A 22,683-nucleotide genomic window follows, 5' to 3' on the forward strand; every position below is an offset into this window, starting at 1 on the left:
TGTCAAAGGAGTGCAGGTTAGATGGTTTAGCCATGATAAAATTTCCATTGGTGTCAAAGGAGTGCAGGTTAGATGGTTTAGCCATGATAAAATTGCCATTGGTGTCAAAGGATGTACAGGTTAGGTGGGGCTGCAGGGATAGAGTGGGGAGTGGGCCTGTGTGAGGTGCTCTTTCAGAGGGTCGGAGCAGACTTGATGAGCTGAATGGCCTCCTGCACTGTAGAAATTGTTTGATGCTGTGTTACATTCTCCCCGTGTCTGTGTGGGTTTCCTCCAGGTGCTCTAGTTTCCTCCCAGAGTCCAAAGTTGTACAGGTTAGGTTTATTGGTCACGCTAAATTGTCCCTCAGTGTCCAAAAGTTTAGGTTGGGTTACTGGGTTATGGGGATAGGGTGGGGACGTGGGCCTAGATAGGATGCTCTTTCAGAAGGTCAATTTTGCAATGCCAGGGAAAGGGAGTGGGGACTTATTTTGCTGAATCTTTCCCCCTTTACTTTGCCTTGGGATCGTCAGGATGCACCCCAGGAGCACGGCATTTTCCTACAACTACTGGAGGTCAAGATGGAAACATAGAAACAAATGGGAGCAGGTGGAGGCCATTCAACCCTTCAAGCCCACTCTGCCATTCATTATGATCATGGTTGATCATCCAACACAATAGCCTAATCCCACTTTCCCCCATATCTTTTTATCCCCTTCGCCCTAACTGCTATATCTAACTGCTTCTTGAAATCATACAATATTTTGGACTCAACTACTTCCTGTGGTAACAAATTCCCAAGCTCACCATTCTCTGGGTGAAAAAATTTCTTCTCATCTCTGTCCTAAATCTAAATCGTCTGCCCCGTATCCTCAGACTGTGCACCCTGGTTCTGGACACACGCACCATCGGGAACATCCTTCCTGCATCTACCCTGTCCAATCCTGTTAGAATTTTATAGGTTTCTGTGAGATCCCCCCTCATTCTTCTGAACTCTAGCGAATGCAATCCTAATGTGGTGAATGTAACTTCTTAGAACTCCCCATCCCTCATTGTCCCAAGGCCCTCAAACGGTGCTTGGGTTTCTTTTCCTACTACGCCCAGTGGGTCCCTCAATATACGGACAAAGCCCGCCTACTCTTTAAGGCCACACTATTTCGCCTGTCAGCTGAGGTGCGCCAGGCCTTCAACTGCATCAAGGAGGACATCGCCAAGGCGGCCATGCGGGTGGTGGATGAATCAACTCCATTTCAGGTTGAGAGCGATGCCTCAGAGATAGCTCTAGCAGCCACCTTAAATCAGGCAGGAAGGCCAGTGCATTTTTCTCCTGAACCCTCTCTGCTTCGGAACTCCGACACTCGGCAGTCGAAAAAGAAGCACAAGCCATTGTGGAGGCTATTCGTCACTGGAGGCACTACCTCGCAGGTCGGAGGTTCACCCTCATCACCGACGAACGATCGGTTGCCTTTATGTTTGACAACTCGCAAAGGGGCAAAATTAAAAATGATAAAATCCTGCGGTGGAGGATCAAACTCTCCACCTATAGCTATAATATTAAGTATCGACCGGGGAAGCTCAACGAGCCCCCAGATGCCCTATTCCGCGGGGCATGCGCCAGCGCGCAGATCGACCGCCTGAAAGTCATCCACAACGACCTCTGCCACCCGGGGGTCACCCGGCTCGCCCACTACATCAAAGCCCGAAATCTGATATTCTCCACTGAGGAGGTAAAAGCCGTCACCAGAGACTGCCCGATCTGTGCGGAGTGCAAACTGCACTTCTATAGACCAGACAGGGCCCACCTGGTCAAGGCTTCTAGGCCCTTTGAACGCCTCGCGATCGATTTCAAAGGGCCACTCCCCTCAACTAACAGGAACGTTTACTTCTTAAACGTCATAGATGAGTTCTCCCGCTTCCCATTTGCTATCCCGTGCCCCGATATGACCTCCGACACAGTCATTAGGGCCCTGCATAGTATCTTCACCCTGTTTGGTTTCCCCAGCTACGTGCACAGCGACCGGGGTTCGTCCTTCATGAGCGACGAGCTGCGTCAGTACCTGCTCGACAAGGGCATCGCCTCGAGCAGGACTACGAGCTACAACCCCAGGGGGAACGGGCAGGTGGAGAGGGAGAATGCGACGGTCTGGAAGACCGTCCTACTGACCCTCCGGTCCAGGAATCTCCAAGTCTCCCATTGGCAGGAAGTCCTCCCAGACGCGCTCCACGCTATCAGGTCCCTCTTATGCACAGCGACCAATCAGACCCCTCACGAGAGGCTCTTCAGTTTTTCCAGGGGCACTACCACAGGGGTCTCACTTCCGGCATGGCTGAAGACACCGGGCCCTGTACTCCTGAGCAAACACGTCAGGGCGCACAAAACTGACCCCCTTGTTGAGAAGGTGCGCCTGCTTCACTCCAACCCCCAGTATGCCTTTGTCGAGTTCCCTGACGCCCGTCAAGACACCGTATCCCTCCGGGACCTTGCACCCGCTGGGTCCAGCATCCCCTCTATCACTCCAGATGCACCCCTCACCCTACACCCTACAGCTCCCGAGCCCACTAGCTCGCTGCATTGGTTCCGCGCAACCCAGCCGCCCCCTCGCGCTCCCGAACCCACTGAGCCCACAGCTCGCTCCACCTGTTCCGCGCGCCTGCACCAGCTAACCCCAGCGCCCTCAGTCCCCAGTCGAACCAGATGGGTACGGAGCTCGGTCGAGATCTTCCCTGGAGTCCGCCATCGTACCCCAACCCACAACAACCATCCAGCCACCGCAAGAGGCTGCAACCCCGGTGCTCCGCAGATCGCAGCGGACAGTCCGACCACCGGACAGACTCAATTTATGAACCACCACCCCCGCCGGACTTTTTTTTTTGTAGGGGGTGAATGTGGTGAATGTAACTCCGTAATTCACACTGTATTGTATATACATGAGACCATGCATTTGTAAGCGCAGTTGCATTGCCCGACCACTAGGGGGAGTAGCGCTGGGAATGCTTAGGAGTTTGTACAGGGCTCCACCCTTGGCTCTGCCCACGACTCCTCCCTCTGGGCTGCTGTATAAATACCAATGCTCAGAGCCAGTCATTCAGTTCATCGAGAGTTCAACGCGGAACAGGCTGGCTCTGTTGTAAGTAGATTAAAACCACTGTTCATATCTTAAAGCACGTGTCTAGTGAATTGATGGTTCCATCACCTAACCAATTCAATCTCTCCTCGTACGTCAGTCCTGCCATCCCATGCATCAGTCTGGTAAACCTTCGCTGCATGTTCAATAGCAAGAATATCCTTTCTCAGATAAGGAGACGAAAACTGCACACAGTATTCCAGATGTAGCCTCATCAAGGCCCTGTATAATTGCAGCAAGGTATCCATGCTCCTGTACTTAAATCCACTCGCAATGAAGGCCCGCAGACCATTTGCCATCTTTACCATCTGCTGCACCTGCATGCTTATATTCAATGACTGGTGTAAGAGGACACCCGGGTCATGTTACATGTTCTCTCCTAATTTATGGCCATTCAGACACTAGTCTGGCTTGTTTTTGCTACCAAAGTGGATAATTTCGCATTTATCCAAATTATACTGCATCTGCCATTCATTTGCCCACCCATTCAAATTGTCCAAATCAGACTGAAGGATCTCTGCATCCTCCTCACAGCCCACCCTCCCACCCAAATGTCAAGATATGACATATTGTTCCCTCATCCAAGTCATTGATATATATTGTGAATAGCTGGGGTCCTTTATGTGGAACTTTGTCAAACCTCTTCTGAAAGTCCAAATACACCACATCCACTGGTTCCCTTTTATCAATTTTGCTAGTTACATCCTCGAAGAATTCCAATAGATTTGTCAAGCATGATTTCCCTTCACAAATCCATGTTGACTGTTCCAATACTGCCACTGTTTTTTAAGTGCTCTGCTATAAAATCTTTGATGATGGATTCTAGAATTTGCCCTCCAGCGACGTCAGGCTTACTGGTCTATAAATCCCTGCTTTCTCGTGACCTCACTTTTAAAATAGTGGGGTTACATTAGCCACCATCCAATATGCAGGAACTGTTCCGCAGTTTATAGAATCCAGAAAGATGACCACCAATGCATTCTCAACTCACTCCCTTCAGTACCCTGGGATGTAGATTATCAGGCCCTGGGGATTTATCAGTCTTCAATCCCTATCAATTTCCCCAACACCACTTCTCTACCGATATTGATTACCTTCAGTTCCTCCTTTTCACTAAGCCCTGCATTCTCCAACATTTCTGGTTTTGTATCTGTGTCCTAATTTGTGAAGACAGAACCAAAGTATGTATTTAGTTGCTCAGCCATTTCTTTATCCTCTATAATATATTCCCCTGTTTCTGACTGTAAGGAACGTATATTTGTCTTCACCAATCATTTTCTCTTCACATACCTATAGAAACTTTTACAGTCAGTTTTTATGTTCTCTGTAAGCTTACTTTCGTATTCTATTTTCTCCTTCTTAATCAATCCCTTGATCCTTCTTTACTGAATTCTAAGCAGCTTCCAATCCTCAAACCTGTTGTTTTTCTTGGCCAATTTGTATGCTTCTTCCTTGGATCGAATACTATCTCTAATTTCCCTTATAAGCCATGGATTGACCATCTTTCCCGTTTTACTTTTGTGCCAGACAGGAATAAACAATTGTTGCAGTTCTTCCATGCACTCTTTGAATGTTTGCCATTGCCTATTCACTGTCATCCCTTTAAGTAACATTCCCCAGTTGATCATAGCCAACTCACACCTCATTTTATTGTAGTTTCCTTTGTTAAGATTCAGGATCCTAGTCTCGGAATCAACTACTTCACTCTCCATTTTGATGAAAAATTCTATCATATTATGATCGCTCATCCTCAAGGAGTAATGCATAACTAGATTGCCAATGATTCCATTCACATTACACAGTGCCCAATCTCAGATGGCCTGTTCTCTAGTTGGCTCCTCAACATATTGATCCAGAAAACCATTCCGCATACACTCCCAGAGGGCAGCACAGAAGCACAATTGCTTCACATCGCCAGGGTCTCAGGTTCGATTCCCGGCTTGGGTCACTGTCTGTCTGGAGTCTGCACATTCTCCCCATGTCTGCGTGGGTTTTCTCCGGGTGCTCCAATTGCCTCCCACAGTCGAAAGATGTGCAGGTTAGGTGGATTGGCCATGCTAAATTGCCCTTAGTGTCCAAAATTGCCCTTAGTGTTGGGTTGGGTTACTGGGTTATGGGGATAGGGTGGAGGTGTGGGCTTGGGTGGGGTGCTCTTTCCAAGAACCGGTGCAGACACGATGTGCCGAACGGCCTCCCTCTGCACTGTAAATTCAATGAAATACACTCCAGGAATTCCTCCTTTATTGTATGAATGCTAATTTGATTTTCCTAATCTAAATGCAGATTTAAATCACCCATAATTACAGTTGTTCCTTTATCACATGCATCTCTAATTTCCTGCTTAATTCCATTCCTAACGATATCACTGCAGTTCGGGGTCTATATATGACGCCCACTAACATATTTTGTCCCTTGCTGTTTCTAAGCTCTGCCCATATAGATCCCGCATTGTCAGAGCTAATATCCTCCCTCACTATTGTGTTAGTCAATAATAATTTTTATTATTTATAATAATAATCTTTCTTGTCACAAGTAGGCTTACAGTTTCCTCCTTAACCAGCGATGCAACACCACCACATTTTCCTTTTTGTCTGTCTTTCCTAATTACTGAGTACCTCTGGACATTTAGTTCTCACCCTGGTCACCCTGCAGCCGTGTCTCCGTAATCCTGACTATATCATACCCGTTCACATCTATTCGTGAGATGGGATGCCTCTTCCTGCCAGTCCACCTCCATGTCCTGGGTCATCATGGCCTGAAGGCAGAGGCAAAGCTGATCAGGAAACAGTGAATCTGAGTGGGTTCGGAAGCAAGCAGTTAACTCGAGGCTTTATTTTAAAGGTTTGTTATATCCAACAATTTCTCTCTATCCTTATCTTTTGTTACACTTGCAAAAAAAATCTATTATGTTGATCTGGCATGAGTTCCATTTTGTAAATCCATGCTGACTGTTAATGTTAGTTTATACAAAATGCTTTGCTATCTTGTCCTTGATAATTAATACCATAATTTTACTGGTAGTGATGTCAGACTAATTTTCCTCGGCTATCTGGATACTCAGCAGATCCATTTTGAAATAAGAGCAACCATAGATTTGCTCTTTTCTAGTTCTCGAGTGCTACTTTTTTTTAGTGAATTTCGAATCACCTCTATTATGTTATTACTGGCATATATGTACTTTTAAAAATGTTTTAACAGGCTTTAACTCTTTTGAGCTTTTCTTTAAAGTGTCCCACTATCATTTTTACCAAACAACTTGAAATACTGGAATACCTTTCCTTTATCTCTAATGTTAGCACAATGGAGGCTTTCTTCAATGTTGTTCATGTTTCCATCATGCAAATAATAAGCTGCAACCAAAGAAGTACAATCATGCCTGACGATCAAAAAAATTATTTACATCCTCTGCTTTATATCTTTCCATTTTACTGCCACAATGTCTCTATTTGGTTAAATATAACTTCATTTTGTGGGCGGCACCGTGACACAGTGGTTAGCACTGCTGCCTCATGGCGCTGAGGACCCAGGTTTTTGCCCCGGGTCACTGTCTGTGTGAAGTTTGCACATTCTTCCGTGTCTGGGTGGGTTTCACTCACACAACCCAAGATGTGTAGGTTAGGTGGATTGGCAGCACTAAATTGCCTCTTAATTGGGAAAAAAAATAAATGGGTACTCTAAATTTATTTTAAAAAATAAACTTCCTTTTGTGCCTTCCCTTAAATGCTGATTTATGGCACAGTCCCTTAGCACATCAAGAAATTTGTGACGATTGTTACTCTTAGCCATATTTCATTTTACTGGTGATTTGAAGAATCATGTTTATGGATGCTTTTCTATATGAAATGTTTGACCTATGTATGTGGTGAATTAACGCCAGTAGTTTCCTCTCACTTGTCTCATTTTACTATATTTCGTAATCCCAGTTTCTCTTTGATAGTCTGTCTTTCCTGTAGCTTTCATTCATTTTTCTTCTATAAATAAGGGTGTATTGTCGCTGATGGAGCAGGTCAGAGGCTGAGTATTCTGCTGCAAATTAATCATCATCTCCGTGGAGCAAGAAGAAACTGCTGATTTGTTTGGATGGGTTCAATTCAAAACCATTAAGGGAAATTTTTTTTTTATTCCTTCATGGCTGGACCTGCACTTATTGCCCAGTCCTAATTGTCCTTGAACTGAGTGGCTGGTTAAGCCATTTCAGAGGGCATATAAGAGTCAACCACATTGATGTGGGTTTGGAGACATATAGGCCAGACCAGGTAAGGATGGCAGATTTCCTTCCTTAAAGCGATGTTAATGAACCAGATGGGTTTTTACAACAATTGATAATGGTTTCATGGTCATCAGTAGACTTTTAATTCCAGATTTTTATTTCACCATTGGCCATGGTAGTATTTGATCCCGGGTTCCCAGAGCATTATCCTGTGTCTCGGGATTATTAGTCCAGTAACAATGTCACTGTACCACTGCCTCAATTAGTTGACTTAACTAGGAGCTCATTCACTAGCCAAAATATCCATTCCATTCTTTTTTAAAAAAATTTTTATTCTCCTTTTTCACATTTTCTCCCAAATTTACACCCGACAGTGAACAATAATCGATAATGAATGTAATGTCAATCCCCATGTCAATAACAATGGTCCCATCCTCCCACCAAACCCCAGATATTAGCCTGCATGTTACATAAACAAATTACATAATTGAATCAGGAATAGCCCATAGTCACCATTAACACATCCAGTCCCCCTCCCCCAATCACCCCCTCTCTCTCCCCCCCCCGGCTTCCACATTGCTGGAGGAGGTGCTAATGCCAGAGGGACGGGAGAAGGGGGTAGTATTGGCGGTTTACGGGGCTATTTTGGAGGAGAAGGCTCCGCTTGAAGGGATCAAGGCAAAGTGTGAGATGTTGACATGGTTGAGTGCATACTAACTATGGGATGCTGTACAGCAATTCACCATAGCCTTTTTGGAAACCCATCCGAAACCTGCTCCCTCTCCCACATACAAGGACCAAAGGCTACTCTCCCCTTTGGGAGCTGGCTGGTGATGATTTAACCTGAGGTGTCACCATACCTAAGGCAAGGGTCAAGGTTGAGAAGGCCGGGCCTTCACGAATAACCGGGGCCTGTACCGGAATTTAACCTGTGCTGTTGGTGTTGCTCTGCATCACGTATCACTAATCAGCCGTACAGCCAACTGAAGGGCAGTGGTGGATGGAATGCCATCACTAGCAGTCTCCCCACCTCTGAGTCACACACCTTCCCACCGTGAACATACATCACTGTTGTTTTATCATCACTCGGTAAAATCTTGGAACTCCCTATATAACAATACTGTGGGAGTAGCTTCATCACATGGATTGCAGCGGTTCAGGAAGCTGGCCTCGTGTTCAGTATGATTATAGACTACCTGTTTCTGCCATTGACACATACTTACTATATGCTGGTCCATTATAAATACATCCACAACGAATGCTTCCCATTCCTGCATGGAGGAAATTGTAGGGATAGAAGAATGGACCATGAGACATGATGGAACTTATCTCTGACCTTTTTCCCACATATGCTCCACGAAACAGCAGAAGAATGGCAGCGGATACCAGTCACAATGCTTTTGCATTCTGTATCTACTAACCATCCTAATTTTATCTTTGCTATAAAGTTCTGCCATTTCTGTACACCTCCATAGATTTCCTTCCTTTTTTCTATTTGTGCCTGAATTCTTCCCGTACATTTTATTCACTTTTTCATCTGCTTGTTCTGCATTGCTTTTGCCTGGACTACACATGCTCATATCATTAGTTCCATTGTATATCACAATGTCAACTTCCCCTGTAACTCCTTCAAAATATCACCCACTCAAAGCTTGAAATGCGTGAGCTTCACACCCTGCATTTGATTAAGTGAAAATGGTAAAGGCATAAGATACAATTTGTTATTTAGCCATTCTGTTTCTCATTACAGATACGTCGAATACGCCGGAATGTTCAAGATGAGACAAAGTACATTGAGCTTATGGTTGTTAATGACCATTTCATGGTAAAGGCCACATTTTATCAGATTCGGGATTATTTGACCTTTGATTCTTCGACATAATTTGCAGAATAACGACTTGCATGAATATAACTTTCCTCAAGCAAAAGGGCATCTCGGGAAGAGTTAGACAGCAAACAGGGAGTGAAGGAGTTTATGAATCAGACTGAAGGCTTAATTAAAGATGTTGGTTTTAAAAATGTTTCAGGGTGGGTGAAGTCGTAACAAGGAATACTGAATCAGTAGAATTCCCAGGACAAGGGATGCAATAACAGAAACATTGATTTTTGTTTCTGAAGCAGAGAAAATAAGGAACATACAGTTACTTGGAGGAACATGGAGTGCAAAATAACTGTATGGTTCGAGAAAATACCCTAAGGAAAGTGGGAATGCAAACAATTTATTGTTTAGGCACCATAAGCCATAAAATAAGCATAGGAACAGTGAGGATGTAGAGTTTTCTGTGACTGAAGTTTGTAATGGATGATGGTAAGGAAATTGATCATTAAAAAATTAGAAAAACCTTTCCCTGATGTGGTGAGGGCACAGCTGAGAATGTCTGAGAACAGAAACATAACCAGACAATGCTTAGACGGTAAAGGAAGGCAGTGTTGGAATTTTAAAAATGTGGATTTGAAAGTACAGCTTGAATTGAAACAAAGCACCATAGTTTCACATAAATTGGTTCTTCGGCTTGTTAGACTTACTGCTTGATCGGTTTTTACCATCAACCCATTGACACTTTCAGGGTTGCCTATCGCTGGACGGCTAAAGTGCCGCTTTGTTTCAGGCAGTAGACCCTGTTTAACATGTAGATTAAGATAATGGTTTGCAGAGCAAACACGTTACCAATTTAGGGCAGAACTGTTTGGAATTTCACGGGTGATAGAATTCAGTAAGGCTTGGAAAGGTAAGTTTTGAATTATTTTTGTGAGAGCAGGAAGAGCAGTGGCATTCCTTCAGGACTCCACAAAAGCAATTTTGGCAGCTGGTGCCTTGGGAAATGCTCTTCTGGGCTTACTTATTGCTGACCTGGTAGTTCCTGGGCTACCCAGCATTGACCTGGCCTGAATGCAGCAAACTGCATTGGACCACCCATTTGACATTGCCAGGACTTCGCTTGCAGTGGGCAGGCTGCCTTGCACTATGCTGAGTGGTCATCCTAAAGTTAAAATTGACCCCATACTTGAGGACGGATTAGGAGTGGAACTATCAGTGGATAGATTTAAACCATGAATAAGAGACAGTGGAACAAAATTGAATACTGTAGTCCATTCCATTGAAGAGGCAGACAGGTCAAACAGGCCTGGGAAGAACAGCAAGCTGTTATTGTATTCACAGAAGATGTCATCATACTTTATTCATGAGACAGATGCATTTTCACACAGTACCAGTAAAGGCAATGAACCCTTTATCTCTTTTGTTTTTGGGGACTGCAACAATATCTGTAATTATTTCAGCTGATACATGTCTTCAAACACATTCATTGTGGTGAAATCATTTTTATTATTTCACTGCAAAAGGATCCCTTACAGAATCTAAAATCTTCAATATGAAATGTAATAATAATCGCTTATTGTCACAAGTAGGCTTCAATGACGTTACTGTGAAAAGCCCCTAGTCGCCACATTCTGGCACCTGTTCAGGGAGGCCTGTACAGGAGTTGAACCCGTGCTGCCGCCTTGTTCTGCATTACAAGCCAGCTGTTTAGCCCACTGTGCTAAACCAGCCCCTACAGATATATTACTTGGGATCTAAAAGATCAGGAGGCTATTTGGTCCACTGTACCTGTGGTAGCTCTTAGAAAGAGCTATACAGTTCACCCACTCCACTTCTCTTTCCCCACATCTCAGAAATAATTCCTTTTCATCATATATCCCATTTCTTTGGGGATTTTTCAGTTGTCTTTGCAAGGGGGAAGAACCTAAACCCACTCCTACAAGACCACCGACGTCAACAACTTGGACAGAGCCATTGTTGGATGTTCCTAAACTGGGAGTTCTAGATTTTCCTGTTCAGTAGGCTCTCAGCATATTACAGAATGGTGAGCATCTAATGAGATGAGGTGTACTGGAATCAAGGGGCAGGATTCTCCTCTACCCGGCGGGGTGGGGGGTCCCGGCGCCAAGGAATCCTCCACACCTTCAGGAGCTAGGCCCGCCCCAGAGTGGTTTGTGCCCCGCCGACCGGCGGGGAAGGGGCTTGGTGCCATGCCAACCGGTGCTGAAGGGCCTCCGCTGGCCGGTGCGAGTTGGCGCATGTGCGGGAGCACCAGCGTGTGCTGGCATCATCCCCACGCATGCGCAGAAGGCCTCGTTTCCGCACCGGCAATGGTGGGCCGCTACAGCTGTCGGTGCGGAAGAATAGAGTGCCCCCATGGCACAGGCCCGCCCACGGATCGGTGGGCCCCGATCGCAGGCCAAGCCACTGTGGGGGCACCTCCCGGGCTAGATACCCCCTGCGCCCCTCCAAGAACCCTCCGGAGGCCGCCCGCGCTGCCAGGTCGCACCGGTAAGGATCTACTCCAATTTACGCTGGCAGGACCGGCAGAAAACGGGCAGCCACTTGGCCCATCGCGGGCCGGAGAATCGCCGAGGGGGCTGCTGCCAGCGGCCGTCGACCGGCACGGTGCGATTCCTGCCCCTACCAAATCCCCGGAGCCAGAGAACTCGGCAGCCGGCGGGGGCGGGATTCACGCCGACCCCCGGCGATTCTCCGACCCAGCAGGGGGTTGGAGAATCTCGCCCAAGGTGCCTGTATGTTGAGGGAAGTGAAGCCAGAAAGAGAGGGCTCAATTTCCCAGTGCCCTAGCTGCATGTTTCTTGGCTGTGCAACATTCGCTGGCAGCGAGATTCGGATTCTATCTTCCCTCCAGTTGTCAATGGGGTTTCCCATTGAAACCACCCCACGCTGCTGCGAATCCCACTGGCGTGTGTGAGCTGCCAGGGGAAAGGTGAATCCTGACGACTGGAGAATTCCGGCCAGAATCTTTTTTTAAAATTGAATTTGTTCTGTGGCACAGAGAACTGAGATGGGCATTGGCACCAAACCCAGCACTGGCTGGCAGTGGGACCCAGGGCAGGATATTGCTAGCGGCAGCCAAATAAGAGGCAACCCATTCTCAATGGCTGCTCATCCAATCAAAGGGCCAGCAGCTCCACTACTTGAGGTGACCATTGCTGAGTCTGCATGACCATGGAGAGGACACCTCAATGGAGTGGCCTCTTCGTAGAATTCTACTGATTCGGAGAGAGTAGAATTGGTTTAGAGAACCGGGGGGGGGGGGGGGGGGGGGATTAGGGTTAACATTGGGTGGCCATTGCCTCCAGGGATCCTCTACTTGTGTCATAGAGCCCCCATTAAGGAGGCCCCCCCCGATCCCAACTCAAACCCAGCTTTCTCCCCAAATAGCAGCGGACCCTTCCTATGTGGGCAAAGTATTGTGATTAACAACTGGAACCATTTTCTCATTTAATGTTGCAATAACTGCTATGATATTTGAAAAAGAGAGGCTGTAGTCCCTTTCTGGTAAAAGTGTAAGCTTGTGATGCAATTGGAAAAAAGGTAACCATGAAGATTGGATCTTGAAGTAGAGATAAATGAAGATAGGGTTCTCTGCATCCCAAAATAAATATCAGGAGCGAGCCCAGCTTTTCGTGGCCAGCTTGTTCTACTTTAAATTTGTAGCCAACAGGATTTTAATTATTATGAAGAGGGACATGTGCTGCTTTCTGGGAGCAGCTTCTATCTTGTAGAGCTGCCAGCCAAATGGAGGCCTGTAGCTCTGCAGTACTGTTGTATGCCACTGGGAGCGGTGGTCAATGTCGGTGCTGCAGCTGGTCAAGAAGGAGAAATCAACTATGGACCTGAATCTGCAACGGTCTCAGACAGGCCTTAGGCTAATGAATGGTATGGGGCACCTGTTGGGGATAACAGGGTTGGATGTAGGAGGGCTAACTGTTTGCAATGGCATGAGGAACTCAGAAAAAAGATTCCTCCCCCCTTGACTGGCCACAGATCCACAGGATCAAACTTGCTGGGCTACACAATAGGCACAGACCTCTGTCACCATCCATTAAACCTGAGTGGTGGTGTGATGAATCCTTAAAGTGGTCAATAATTGGCCACAGAAGAGCCTAATTTGGCAATCGGTGGTCAGTCCAGCAAACACCTCTCCATCTCCTCAAAATCGTGGTGGGAGCAGGCGGGCCATTGGTGTCCTATCTTATGGATCTACCTACCTGCTTTCCATTCTGCAGGTGGCCTGAAAAATCCAATTGTAGGTTACTGTAGGTACTTTAGTGATTTTAAAGGAACTAATTGACCCAAGCTGGCTACGTAGTGCACAGGGATATTGGTAAGGATTCAGGTAAAGGTGACTTGGTTTAATCCACACCATCAAAACTGTTATGATCAGTCTGTAGAAGTTCCACAGAAGTGTACCATTTTGGTCAGAACCATGCGCATAGAACTCAGGTTAGTTAATTGCCTCTGCTGTCTGAGGATCAGAGGCTAAATTTTGTATTTATACAAGAGAAAATGAGCTGAATTCTGGCCAAGAGGATTCAGAGCTTTGAAATGTTTGTAGCTGAGATTAGTGGCATATATGCAGAGTGGTCTGTGCACAAATCTGAGATCTATCTTTGTTTAACTTATATATTGACCATGATTTGTCCGCTGATTCATGTTGCATTTATGTTGATTTTGGTTTGATTGCTAAAGTAGAAGTTATAAAAGTTAGCCTTCGCCTCTCTGATTGCCCAGCGACGGACATTATTGAACTGGAGTTCGGCAACGCCGCCGGGTGTCACGGCGTGGTTGGGGGATTTGCATGAATTTCCTAGGTTGGAGAAGATAAAGTTCACCCGTAGGGGTCAGAGGAGGGAGATGCTTTGTGTGCGATGGGGATATTTCTGCCTGTGTTTGAGGAATTGTTTGTCTCCGGGGGAAAGCGAGGGTGTGGGGGGGGGGGGGGGGAGGGTTAGGGTTTAAAAGTGGGGAAAATGAACAAACTGTATGTACCATGTTTATTTTGAGGTGTTACATGTTGACGTGGTTGACCATGTTTGGAATAAAATATAGATTTTTAAAGTTATAAAAGTGAAATCTTATTTTTTTGTTGGGATTGTTCGGTATATTCATTTTTTTTTTGATTTGTTGGCATCCACGGGGTATCATAACAGTGTGGAGATTTCTGCAGCAGTGCAAGTTCCTGAATTAAGGCCCTTTCCAGTAATTGCTGATCTACCATTTTGGAATTGTCTTGATTTCTTTATGTTACACCAGGCGAGGCTGTTGGTGCCAATTACTCAGGGATATAAGTTTACGCAGTAAATATTTTTACATTTCATTCTTGTTACTGATGGCGATTCTGTGTAAAAATGTGCAGAGCAACTATTTTGACTCTTGGATAATATAAAAAAGTAGAATTGCTTGGGCTGATGTGGCGAATTTCTGTACAGTACTGTATTGTTTTAAAGTAATTGTAGATTTGGATTATGCAGATTAACATTTTTTCCCTTTTTTTATAGTTTAAAAAGCACCGTTTATCAGTGGGCCTCACAAACAACTTTGCAAAATCAATTGTGAACATTGCGGATATGGTAAGTGCTGGTTAACATACTGTCTGCTCTCACAAAATGCACTAGGAGGGAGTCAGCTGAGATTGAATCATAGAATTATTAAAGCACAGAAGGAGGCCATTGGGCCTGTGTTGGGCTTGTGAAGGAACAATTCACATAGTCCCACTCGCCTGACTTTTTCCTCTGGTCCTGCAATTTTTTTCCTTTTCAAATAACAATGCAATTCACTTTTGAAAGCCGCAATCGATACTGCATCCACCACACTCTAAGGCAGTGTATTTCAAGTCCTAACCACTCGCTGCATGGAAACATTTTTCCTCAAGTCGTCATTGCTTCATTTGCCAATTAACTTAAATCTGTGTCCTCTGGTTCTCCATCCTTCTACCAAAAGGAACAGTTTCTCCCCATCGACTCTACCAGACCCCTCATGATTTTGAATACTTCTAGCAAATCTTCTATTCTCTAAGGAGAACAGTACAACCTCTGATCTTTAAATAACTAACGTTCCTCCTGATTCCTGAAAATATTCTTGTGAACCTTTTCGGCACATTCTCTAATACCTCCACATCCTTCCTAAAGTGTGGTGCCCAGAACTGGGCACAATACTCCAGTTGCGGCCAAACCAGTTTTTTACGCAAGTTTGAGATAACTTCCATGCTTTTGTACTATGCTCCTTTTGATGAATGTTATATGCTTTATTAACCGCACTCTCAACCTATCCTGCCGTCTTCAATGGTTTAGTCAATTATGCAACCAGATCTTTCTGCTCTGACACCGCTTTTAGAATTGCACTCTTTATTTTATAATATCTCCCTTTGCTCTTCCTACTGAAATGAGCCTCTTGACACTACTCGGCATTGAATTTCATCTGCCACTTGTCCATGCATTCCAACAACCTGCCTATGTTGTTTTATAATTCTACAATGCTATGAAGACATGGGTGCAAATCCCACCACAGCAGCTGGTGGAATTTGAACTCAATAAATCTGGAGTTATAAAGCTGATCTTCGTAATGACCATGATAACTATCATTGATTCACTAATGCCCTTTATGGAAGGAAATCTGTCATTCCTCCCTGGCCTTGCTTTTATGTGACTCTGCAGCATTGTGGTTAACAACCCTCTGAAATTGCCTAGCAAGCCATTGAGTTGCTTGTGGTAGCTGAGGCGGGCAGGCGATGTAGAAGGCAGCTGCGACAGCTGAGGCTGGAGGCCGGCGCACATCCTGAAATTCCGACAATCCATCGGGCTGAGGAGGAACCCAGAAGGGAAGGCCAGCAACAGCCCAAGGTGTGCAGACGTCATAGGTCATTTGATGAGCTGACAGACACCGTATGCCGCAAAAGACTGCGTCTCAGCAGGGAGACAGTGAGGCACCTGTGTCATGTCCTCGAGAATATGGCACCCCGTGGACTTGGGGAATACTTGCTCTCGGTGTCTGTGAAGGTCACCGCAGCCCTTCAATGCCACTGAGTCAATCCAGGGCTCAAGCAGGGACTTGTTTAGCATATCCCAATCTTCCGTCCACAGGAATATGCGGGAGTGACGGATGCTCTGCATGCCCGGGTAGCAGACTAATCATCTTAGTCAGGCTTGACCAGGCTCACCAAGATGCCGGGCTGCAGGATTTGCTGTCTTTACCATGATGTCTCAGGTCCAGGGGGCAATCGATGGCACGATGTTACCCTCCAAGCACCGGAGTATCAGGGAGTGCCCAATATTAACAAGAAGGGGTTCCATTCCCTCAGTGTTAAGAACCTGTGTGACCACCACCTCAGAACCATGCACTTGTGTGCCCGCTACCCAGGGAGTGTGCATGACAGCTACATCTTGGGGCACTTGGAGATTTAGGTGTCTTTGTGGACCACCTCAGGATGCCCGGTTGGCTTGTGGGAGTCAAAAGATATCCGCTGAGGTCATGACGCCAATGCGGAGGCCTGAGACCGCGGTGGAGACCCGATTCAAAGAAGCCCACGTTGCCACCTGTGTTGTCATTGAACGGTGCATCGGGTTGCTGAAAATGCGGTTCCAGTGCCTTGACCGCTGTGATGATATCCTGCAATATGTCCACCAGAGTACCAGAGGGTCTCCTACTTTGTGGTGGTCAGCTGTGCCCTCCACAATCCGGCACAGCAGCGGAGCGTATGCTGTAGGAGGAGCAAGAGGAGGCCTTGCCTGGGAAGGAGGATAAGATGGTCCATGAGGGACTGGAGGATGAGCCCGAGGAGGAACCGGAGGATGGAGGACAAGCGGCTGCAAAGGTCCAAAATGTAGGGAGGACCAGGGAGGCCCTTATCAACTCCAGATTCTCCTAGGATGAGGCTGTATCCGCCAGCTCAATGTCCCCCCTTTCCCTCTTCCCTCCCCCCATTCCCCTCCACCTCCAATCACCCCGCCTTCCCCTTATCACCCCTCTCCCCACATCCCCACACCCTCCTTATCACACTTAGCAGATCACTCCCTCCCCGAACCACCCTTTTCCCCCCTCCAACATCACTCCAGGGTGATGGATCTGTGTGATAAAGTTGACAGTAATGGCACTGTCAACATGTCACCGTATAAGGCAGGAGAGTGATGATAACTTGCTGTGAGGGAAACTCTGGTGCTCCTCAGTTTCTGCTAAAGTCTGACTCCTGTCTTTCTGCTGACAGCATGCTCACACCCATCCTCTGAATGGAGTCTGTGTCGGGTCTTTTGAACTTGGACCACTGTGCCAAGTGGCAGGGGTGGGGGGGAAGTGGAGGGCAACAAGGGCAGGGGTACGGACAGACCTACTATTAAGATTAAATCCCCCCAGTGCCACCTCACTGCTCTTGACTCTTCCTCATCTTCTGAGGTCTACTGCTACGTCTAGGTGTGTCACCTGGATGCACATCAGAGGTGGAGGTAGCCTGCTGCTTTCCGTGCCCTGTGGCCTTTGATGCCCTTGGTGGATGTTCTCAGCAGGGCCTAGAGTCGGAGTCCCCGGCCGTCTTACCAGTGTCACTGGCGCTGCCGTTACACCCTGTCCTTCCTGCTGTCCTTGGGATGGGCCGGTGTCAGGAGGGGGGATTCGGAAGAAATGGAGACCATCACAGTCTCCTTGGTGGCAAGCCCCATTGAGCTCCTGCACTTCCACCTCCCTAACGGTGCCTGTCGGCCCCTGGGGGATCCAGTGGCATGGAGGGGCAGCTGAGTGAGCTTCAGAGGTCTCTGAGTCATCTGGCACTGCCAGTCCTGTAGACTCCCCATTGTTTGCACCATGGTGTCGACGCCCACAGCAATGCTCCTCAGTGACTAGACCATGCACTGCAGTGTCTGGGACATGTCCCTCAGCGACTGGGATATGATGTTGAGGCCCTCAGCTACTATTGTCACAGACTGGGCCATGCCTTGGACACCACCACTTAAGACGCGGACGTCGTGCTCCACGTTTTCCACTGCGTTCGTCACCCTAGCAGTGTTGGCCTCGGTGCCATGCATTGTTGACAGCATATCCTGCCGCTGAAGCCTTTGGGACTCCTTCAACCGGCCTTTCAGTCACTGCAATGTCACTGACATCCCCTCCTGAATGTCATAGTTGTGTCCTTTCGTATGCATCAGCTTTGGGAAAACCTTGTCCAGAGACTCGGCATCTGGGTGGGACCCAGCTGTCTCCTAGGATCCATCAGATCTCTGATTTCTGTCTCTCTTGGATGTTCCTGCCTCTAACTGATGTGCATCAGCAACTGTGTGGTGCTCACCACATTGTCATTGAGAGGGAAGGATAATTTTGTCTAACATGAAAAACTCACTTGAAACAGGTCATCTGGGTGAAGGGGTAGTGAATCTTCACCTTTCTGGTGCAGGTCAACCTCACTGTTGGTGACTGCTTCCTCTTCGGACAACTCAGCGATTTCCAACACCCGTTCCTCATAGGGCCCCATCTTGGCCCTTTGCCGTTAATTACGGGTTATCTTCTCCTGTGGCAACAAAGAGAGGGCATTGTGAGCCCCATGCGTGATGGATCAGGGGTGGTTCTATAGCAGGTGGCATGTGTGGGCACTGCATCTGGACATGAAAGGATTGTGCTGGTGGGTGCCAGAGGGGTCCTGAGGAACAAGCACAAAGATTGGATAGGGAGAGGGTGCACATGTCAGACTGTTGATTGGGGTGGAGGAGTGGGGTTTGAGGGGTGGCAGGCGGAAATGATGCCAGGATACAGGTGATAACATACCCTTGCAGATCCTTGGTCTTCTTCCAACATTGGACGGCAGTCCTCACTGTCATGCTGCCTGCACTGACAGCCACTGCCTCCCAGCCGCCATTTCTGACCCTGCTGCTGGTGTTCCGACCACCTCTCGATGCCCACCTCTCATCCACAGCGCGAGAAGCCTTGTGAGCTCTGCATCCCCAAAGCAAGGGGCAGGCCTGAGTGTTGCCAAGCTAATGTGTTGACTGTGAGTGAGTGGTCAGGGAATGCTTAACAGCAGCTCTCCCTTAACCAGGAGCTGCTGAGGTGCGAGTCGGACAAATCAGATGACGATGGAGCCAGTAATGGGGGCTCAGTTTTGACATGAAGTGCTGTTGAATATGGCCATGATCTCACCAATGTGGCTGTTGCAAAACTCCCCACCCAATGATCCCAAAACCGGATTGTAACTTGAATCGCGCCCATTATACATAAATTTTGAAGTTTTGCTTGTACATCATACTCTTATATGGGCAGGAAGAGCAGAAGTCCTTACATCGATCTTTGGGTAACCCCAGTGTATCATCATATCATCATTGTATCATCAACCCATTGTATCGATCATCATCCAGGGAGCACTACTTTTGCACTCCATGGGACTGTACCTTGTCTGTACTTGAACTATCTCTTCTTTAAAGGTAGTTTATTGTTAAGTTAAAGTTGTGCCTGTTAATATTTGATTCCAATTGATCTGGGTCAGATCCATTCTTATTCCATTGGAGTTGGCTTTCCCCCGATTAATTATTAGTACTCTGCATTGTTCCTTGTCCTTTTCTATAGCCAACTTAAAACCTTACAATATGATGATCACTGTCCCCTAAATGTTCCCCGACTGACATTTGATCCTCATTCCCAAGAACCAGGCACTGGACTGGAAACATATATAAAAGCTCTCCTGAACACCTGCATGCCAATTTCCTACCTTGCTCCCTCTTTCTACTTATATTGTTGGTAACCCTATGGACCACAACCACTGGTTGTTCACTCTCACTCCTCTGTGATAAGTGATCCTCTTGGATTCACATCGGCGGCCGCAGAAACGCTTATCTATTATCCGAACTATCGGATCTGCAATCACTTCCAGCCCAAGATGATGCATTGGGCTTGACTCTGGCTGCACTCCCCAGGTGAACTATCACTTTCATCATTATTCAGAACTGAATACTGGTTGGAGAGTGAGATGGTCACAAACTTCTTCATTACGTGTCTATTTCTTCTTTTCCCCTATCCCTGCATACTCTTAAACTGCAGGGTGACCACATCTTTAAACTTACTACATCTCAATTTTATGGATGTGCTGCAGTGATGCCATCTGCTGCTCAAGCTCCAAACCTCAGGGCTCAATCTGCTGCAGCTGATGACACTTATGCACATATGGTTATTCAGGCCACAGGGAATGCCATGTAGTTCCCACATGAAACAGAGTGTGCACTCCAGAAGTCAAAGCCATCTTGCCTATCTCAGCTGGTGCATCTTTATTTTTTTAAGTACTAAGTTTCATTAACTAATAGAGCAGTGCTAAGCAACCTAGGCCAGTGAGTGGACTGCATGAGTGTCCCTCCTTCATCGTAAAAATTGAAATCTCAGTGATGGGTAACCATGGAGGAGGGGGCGGGGGGCGGTGGGAGGCAGCAATGCGGCCCATTTGGGTTCTGAGTGGGGCCCATGAGACATTTTGTTGATCACAGGTTTGCCACATTCCACAGATTTCCATCTGAGTAGGCGTTTTCCTACCGTTATGACTGAAGTGATACGAATGTTAAGCAAAGGCGTGTGAATTCAGGTGCATGCTGATTGTGAGAGCTGTGCACGCCCTCTGCTTCCAAAGCGTAAATCTTTGTTTTGTTTTCACTATTTGAAGTTGATGACAGTTCTATTAATATATAAATGATTAAGCACTTTCTATAATTGTTATAGAGTATTCCACGTGTATTAAATGTATTCAATCTTACTCATAGGGTTTTGGTTAGTCAACAAGCCCAATTTAAATTTTTTGGGATGAAGGAGGGACACTCATGCAGTCCACTCACTGGCCTAGGTTGCTTAGCACTGTTCTATTAGATAATGAAACTTAGTACTTAAAAAATAAAGATGCACCAGCTACTCATGGTACGGTAATCACAGTGGCACAGAGCACAATGCATTGGCACTATTGCTTCACAGTACCAGGGACCCGGGTTCGATTCACTGCTTGGGTCACTGTCTGTGTGGAGTCTGCATGTTCTTCCCATGTCTGCGTGGGTTTCCTTTGGGTGCACCGGTTTCCTCCCATAAGTCCTGAAAGACGTGCTTGTTAGGTGATTGAACATTCAGAATTCTCCCTCAGTGTACCCAAACAGGCGCCGGAATGTGGCGACTAGGGATTTTCACAGTAACTTAATTGCAGTGTTACAAAGAACAAATAACAATACAGGAACAGGCCTTTCGGCCCTCCAAGCCTGTACCGGGTCATGATACCAACCTTTGCCAAAACCCTCAGCACTTCCTTGTGCCGTATCCTTCTATACCCATCCTATCCATGTGCTTGTCAAGATGCCTTCTGAATGTAGTTAATGCATCTGCTTCCACAACCTCCCCCGGCAACGCGTTCCAGGCGCTCACCACCTTCAGCGTAAAAACCCTGGGCGAGATTCTCCGCAAATGCGGAAAATCGTAAAGGCTGCCGTGGGACAGGCCGTGACCCACGGCAGCCTTCACGCCCACTTCCGGGGCCGATTCTCCCCCCCCCCCCCCCGGGTGGGGCTAGGAGCGCAGCCCCGTGTGTCACAGTGGCGCGGCCTTGACGATGGTCGTCAAGGCCGCACGTCAAGCGTCACGCCGGCTGACGCGGCCGATGACGTCAGCCACGCATGCGCAGGTTTGACAACGCCAACCCGCGCATGCGCAGTTGGCGTCTTTTCCCTCAGCCGCCCCGCAAGAGGTGGCGGCTTGATCTTGCGGGGCGGCGGAGGGAAAAGAGTGCGTCCGTTACGGACGCACGGCCCGCGATCGGTGGGCACCGATCGCGGGCCTATACCCCCCTTGGCACGGCCGTGGTACTGCCGTGTTAATCGGGCCCCCAGATGCCCCAAACGGGCATCTGGCGCCCGTTTCACGGCGGCAGCGAGCAGGTGTGTTTGCTGCCGTGTTGAAATGGGCGTGAAGGCCCGGCCGCTCGGCCCATCAGCCTCGGAGAATCGCAGCTCGCCGTAAAAAACGGCGATTCGTGGGTGGGGGGGGGAATAGCGGGAGGGCGTGAAAAATGTCGGGAGGCCCTCCCGCTATTCTCCCACCCGGCGTGGGGGACGGAGAATCGCGCCCCGTCTCGCACATTACCTCTAAACTTTGTCCCACGGACCTTAAACCTATACCCCCTGGTGACTGACCCCTCCACCCTGGGAAAGAGTGCCAGCCCATCCACTATATCCCTGCCTCTCATAACCTTGTACATGTCTATCAGGTCACCCCTCAACTTCCCTCTTCCTAACGAAAATAGTCTGAGTCTATTCAGCCTCTCCACATAGCTAACACCCTCCAGACCAGGCAACATCCTGGTAAACCTCCTCTGCACCCTCTCCAAAGCCGACACATCCTTCCGGTAGTGTGGCAACCAGAATTGTGCGCAATATTCCAAGTGCGGCCTTAACAATGTTCTATACAACCATGACTTGCCAGTTTTTATACTCGATGCCCGTCCAATGAAGGCAAGCATTCCATATTTTTTCTTAACTACCATGTCCACGTGTGTTGCCACCTTCAAAGATCTGTGAACCTGCACA

General features: G+C 47.3%; 1 protein-coding gene across 6 annotated transcripts in view; it reads left to right on the forward strand.

Annotated features, from left to right (window-relative positions):
* Positions 1-22,683, forward strand: part of adam22 (ADAM metallopeptidase domain 22) — a 480,389-nt gene that overhangs the window by 208,652 nt on the left and 249,054 nt on the right. For all 6 annotated transcript variants that reach the window (XM_038797995.1, XM_038797996.1, XM_038797998.1 and 3 more), the window contains exons 9-10: positions 9,065-9,139; positions 14,665-14,736. In XM_038797995.1, coding sequence (XP_038653923.1) covers positions 9,065-9,139; positions 14,665-14,736 — 147 coding nt within the window. The remainder of the gene's footprint in view (positions 1-9,064; positions 9,140-14,664; positions 14,737-22,683) is intronic.

Source organism: Scyliorhinus canicula, chromosome 5 (assembly GCF_902713615.1).
Source record: "Scyliorhinus canicula chromosome 5, sScyCan1.1, whole genome shotgun sequence".
NCBI classification, from domain to species: domain Eukaryota; kingdom Metazoa; phylum Chordata; class Chondrichthyes; order Carcharhiniformes; family Scyliorhinidae; genus Scyliorhinus; species Scyliorhinus canicula.